Raw genomic sequence first — 5,378 nt, 5'->3', positions numbered from 1 at the left:
ACACTGCAACCTCACTGAACCCTCTGATTATCCAGATACCAATGTCCTTCCAAACTTGTTTCTGTTGATCCCACTACCTGGAATACTCTTTCCCACGCTCTTGAAATACTGCACCTTTATCAGGGTTTAATTCACATCGCACAACATCAGAAAATCTGCCCTGATGACTCAATCTATAGTTGTTTCTTTTTTTTACAATTTACTGCCATATCATTCTGTTTATGTGATAGCACTTATAGCCTTGAAATTATCTTCTTTATGTATTGGTTTTTTTGTTTCTTTCCACTGAAATTTATGCTCTAAAAGGGCAGGAATCAAGTTTATCTTGATTACCATTAAATCTTTGTACCTTGAAGATCACCTGACATATAAAATATGTCGATGAATATAAATGCTTTGAATGACTAATGCTGACTCTGTAATAGATGAGACATGCTGGTGGCAATTACAGAGGGCTCACTTGTGTCACTTGTAATGGCAATGAGGAAAAATTAATTTTATGTATCTTATAAGGGTGTATTTGAGCTATAGTTAGGCCCTAGCACCAAATGCATTACAACAGCACTTGACGGTGACAGTCATCATGAGAACAACTACATTACTGAAATCCTAGAAACCAAACCTATCTCTGCCTTGTCTTTATTTATCCCACCACTGCAAAGGCCAATAGTCACTAAGAAGGAAAAGTCCTTACACTAGTATAGATTTAAGTGGGGGGGTGGGGTGAGGGGATAATGCATTATGGGAAGATAAAGCAGCATTATCCTGAGCCTGTAGACATAAACAGAACAAGGGACAAAGTTAAAACTCTCTGAACAAAGTGGATATTTATTAAGGGAGCTGTAGAAAAAATATTATTTGGGAGTAAGTTTAGATTATTGTTAAGATATTGTTAGACTAAAGAGTAGACCATAAATTCAGAAGTAGAAGTAGAGAATTAATGCTATAAAGTCCTTGTGCAGAAAGGTGGCAGTGGCCCAAAGATAGCAATAATTAGGAAGAGTAACCTGTCAGTTCTATATAAAATAAATTCCAAATGGGAGGAAGAGAAGCTTGAAGGATACTTAAGATGTACAAATAACATTCCCATGCCTGTCAAGAATCTAATTGCCTTTAGTTTGATACATCTAAATTTTAATATTTGTTTGAGCTCCTTTGCCAACATAAATGATGGGATTTTATTACTTAGAGGGGAAAAAAAGCACTAGGTATTCACAACTGTACAGAGACTAGAGTAGGGGATGTGTTAGCTTAAACTGATTTCTTTTTCTTCTCTTCTTTTTCTTCCACACATTCCATCTTCCATCCTCACTGTCTCTCTTTTTAACAAGCATTTACTGCACAGAGTTTTTTTATGACCAAAAACCGAGTTTTACTTCTGGTTTTGTGGGGCAGCTAAGAGAAGAGTTACATAATAGATAACACAACAAATCTTTAAAATTTGTTCCCTCTAACCCCTGACCCTTTTCCTCTTTCTTTGAAACCCTTCAGATTCTCTTCCCTCTTCCTGTCACCTCAATCTTCCTTCTGATCTCTTTTTCAGTGTCTCTGTCCCTTTCTTGTTTGAAGAAATTTATGAATTTGTATCTTTAACCATCAACCCTACCGTAAAACAGATAATAGACATGTTCTTGAAAAGACCCGAGGTAAGAGGAGGGTATAAATAACTAGTGTTAATTTAACACATCTAGTTGATAATTATGTGGGGGGAGCTACATTTTTAAATATGTAGAGTGTAACACCTATTTAAATATGTTATAAAAACACAAATATAATAAAGTGTAAATGCAAAGTATTTTCCAAGGGTATTTCTTTCTTTCTTTTCTTTTCTTTTTCTTTCTTTCTTGTTTTATTTTATTTTTTTCCCACCCTGAACACACCCAATCTTATCTGTACAGAATTTTTAACGTGTATTCAACAAGATGCTGGATATTATGGGGATACACAAAAAGAGATCTACCGAGCCCCGAGCCCCAGCCCGGCCGCCGCCGCCAGCGCCGCTCAGAGCGCGCGCAGCCATGGCCGGAGCCCGGACCCTGCTCCCGCTCCTGCTCGGGCAGCTCCTGGCCGTGGCGCTGGTGACCGAGGCGCAGAAAATGGGGCCTCGAGGCCCCCCTGGCCCCCCAGGGCCCCCTGGGAAGCCGGGCAAGGACGGCATCGATGGAGAAGCTGGTCCTCCGGGTCTGCCTGGGCCCCCGGGACTGAAAGGGGCTTCGGGGAAGCCAGGGAAGCCAGGAGAGGCCGGGCTGCCAGGGCTGCCCGGCGTGGACGGCCTGACCGGGAGAGAAGGACCGCCTGGACTCAAGGGCACTCCCGGAGAACGGGGAAGTCTGGGCCCCCCGGGGCCACCTGGGCTTGGGGGCAAAGGACTCCCCGGACCCCCCGGAGAAGCAGGGGTCAGTGGGCTCCCAGGCGGACTCGGCCTCCGGGGTCCCCCGGGACCCTCTGGACTCCCGGGCCTGCCTGGCCCTCCCGGACCTCCTGGACCCCCTGGTCACCCAGGAGTCCTTCCCGAAGGCGCGGCTGACCTTCAGTGCCCGGCCGTCTGTCCGCCAGGGCCCCCCGGCCCCCCAGGAATGCCGGGCTTCAAGGGACCCACTGGCTACAAAGGGGAGCAAGGAGAGGTCGGCAAGGACGGCGAGAAGGGTGACCCCGGCACGCCTGGGCCCCCCGGTCTCCCCGGCACCGTGGGGCTGCAGGGCCCGCGGGGGCTGCGAGGACTGCCAGGGCCGCTTGGGCCTCCCGGGGATCGGGGTCCCTCCCATTGGCTTCCGAGGACCCCTCGGGATCCCAGGAGCCCCCGGGAAAGCGGGTGACAGAGGCGAGGGGGGCCCAGACGGGTTCCGGGGCCCCAAGGGCGACCTGGGCAAACCGGGTCCCAAAGGAGCCCCCGGAGTGGCCGGGCCACTTGGAGAGCCGGGCATGCCGGGCAAGGACGGCCGGGACGGCTTGCTAGGACTGGATGGTGAGAAGGGAGAGGCGGGTCGCACTGGCGCCCCAGGAGAGAAGGGTCCCAACGGGCTGCCGGGCCTGCCTGGACGAGCAGGGTCCAAGGGTGAGAAAGGAGAGCTGGGCAAAGCTGGAGAGCTGGGTGAGGCCGGCCCCTTGGGAGAGCCCGGGGTCCCAGGGGACATGGGCGTGCCGGGCGAGCGCGGCGAGGCGGGCCACAGAGGCTCAGCGGGGGCGCTCGGTCCGCAAGGCCCTCCTGGGGCCCCTGGTATCCGAGGCTTCCAGGGCCCGAAGGGCAGCATCGGGGACACTGGCCTGCCAGGCCCCCAGGGCCTCCGAGGCGGCGGGGGCGACCGGGGCCCGGAAGGAGCCACGGGTCCCAAGGGAGACCAGGGCATCGCCGGTTCCGATGGTCTTCCCGGGGACAAAGGCGAGCCGGGACCCCGCGGCCCCGTTGGACCCAAAGGAGAGCCTGGCAGTCGAGGGGAACTGGGCCCGAGAGGCATCCAGGGTCCCAACGGCACCAGCGGCGTGGAGCGTGTGCCAGCCCCCCCACCCCCCGGGCCTGTGGGCTTACAGGGCGTGCAGGGCGTGCCTGGCATCACCGGAAAACCCGGGGTCCCGGGAAAAGAAGCCAGTGAGCAGCACATCAGGGAGCTGTGTGGGGGCATGATCAGTGAACAAATCGCGCAGTTGGCTGCTCACCTGCGGAAGCCGTTAGCGCCGGGAGCCATCGGGCGGCCTGGCCCTGCTGGCCCCCCACGGGCGCCCCGGGCCCCCTGGTTCCATCGGTCACCCTGGCGCTCGGGGGCCCCCTGGCTTCCGCGGCCCCACCGGTGAGCTGGGAGAGCCCGGACCCAGAGGAAACCCGGGGGACAGAGGAGACAAGGGCGCGGTCGGTGTGGGTCTGGACGGGCCTGACGGAGACCAGGGCCTGCAAGGACCGCAAGGCGTGCCTGGCGTTGGCAAAGATGGCCAAGACGGGGCCCACGGCGAGCCCGGGCCGCCCGGAGACGCGGGCCTTCCCGGAGCTGTTGGCGCGCAGGGGACCCCCGGCATCTGTGACACCGCGGCCTGCCAAGGAGCAGTGATGGGCGGGGGCGGGGAGAAGTCGGGTCCCAGAAGCTCCTAAGACACAACCCAGGCAGCAAGTGACGCTGGCTGAAGTGCTGGGCTCTGCAGCGCCCGTTGCTAAGGCCACGCCACGTCCACAGCCTTGCTGGCCTGCCCCCTCCCCCTGCGTCCTCAGTGGCAGCACCTGGTCACCTGTCCCCGCGCGTCCTCCACCAGCTGCTGAGAAGGTGGTCTCCTCGTGGGTTCCCAGCGGCCCATCTGGCAGTGACCGCGAACCTCGGAAATGGGCGCCGCGCGGTAACACCGGGCCGGCCAGGGGCCACACACAACTGGTACACGTCCCCGAGAGAAAACTGCAACCTGTTTACATGGCGTTCGTGTAAAAAGCAGTGATAACCCCAACAAAATGATCGATGAAGCCCTCAGATTCGTGACTGCCCACAGGGCCCAGCGCCCCCCGCACCAAGGTCTAGTCTGGCCCCCGGTTTCTGTACAAACTTGAAACTGTCTGAGCAACAGTATTTATTGACGGTGACTTTGCATTGCACTAAACCTGTTGGTGTTCTCTGTTGTAATAAATAAAGCCACTCGTTTGAAAAAAAAAAAAAAAAGATCTACAGTATGTTCAGGAATCTCGAAGGGGAAGTGATCAGTATGGGCAGGAAAAGTTGGAGAAGGATCCACTAATGTGTGACTGACCACATATCTGCTCTGACTCAGGTGCCTTTCACTTTGAGGGCAGTGGTATCTGTCTCCTCCCCCTTTGAATTTAATACCCTCAGGTCATTTTCCAGGCTGCAGAAAAGAGAAAGTCATGAAGTCACATTAACTTTTGTCCCATCTCACTCTCACTTAAATTTATTTCTCATACACAAGCCAGAGGTGTCTTTTTGTCTTCAAGATATGTTTTAATTTGCAACTACATCCTGTGGTCAGTAACACATAAGTGTATTCTTTAAAAACAAAGCCAAAAACTTTACAGGTAAAGCTGAAGTCCCATTTGATCATTAACTTCAGGAGTTTTATATGTAGCAGATTATGGGCACATTCACACTCATAAAACATTCATCATAGTGGTTTGCCTAGCATGTATGTCTTATATAAAGGAAATCTAACACTGCACATTATTTTTCAGCTTGATTTTTTTCACTCAATGTTTTGTTTTAGAAGATCTCTTGATATTGAGATGTGTAAGTATGGTTCATTCATATTACTGGCTTTTTAATATTCCATGTGAATATACTGCATTTTATTAATCTAATCTATTTATGAATGCTAATGGCCTTCAAATTTTACTATTATTAAAATATTTTAGTAAGCAATTACTCATCAAAATATGCTTTATTGAGTATTTC

General features: G+C 52.3%; 1 protein-coding gene across 1 annotated transcript; it reads left to right on the top strand.

Annotated features, from left to right (window-relative positions):
* The first annotated feature begins 2,006 nt into the window (after window positions 1–2,006).
* LOC150001439 (uncharacterized) lies at window positions 2,007–4,384 on the top strand. Its single transcript, XM_090287172.1, is given in 3 exon segments — window positions 2,007–2,759; window positions 2,761–3,711; window positions 3,713–4,384. Coding segments are annotated over 3 exon segments (2,061 nt in total). The 5' UTR covers window positions 2,007–2,018; the 3' UTR covers window positions 4,082–4,384.
* Window positions 4,385–5,378: the final 994 nt, after the last annotated feature.

Source organism: Furipterus horrens, unplaced genomic scaffold (assembly GCF_987537825.1).
Source record: "Furipterus horrens unplaced genomic scaffold, mFurHor1.1.pri manual_scaffold_9, whole genome shotgun sequence".
Classification (NCBI taxonomy): Eukaryota; Metazoa; Chordata; class Mammalia; order Chiroptera; family Furipteridae; genus Furipterus; species Furipterus horrens.
Note: the sequence above shows the minus strand (reverse complement) of the source record. Positions and strands in the feature narration are given on the sequence as shown.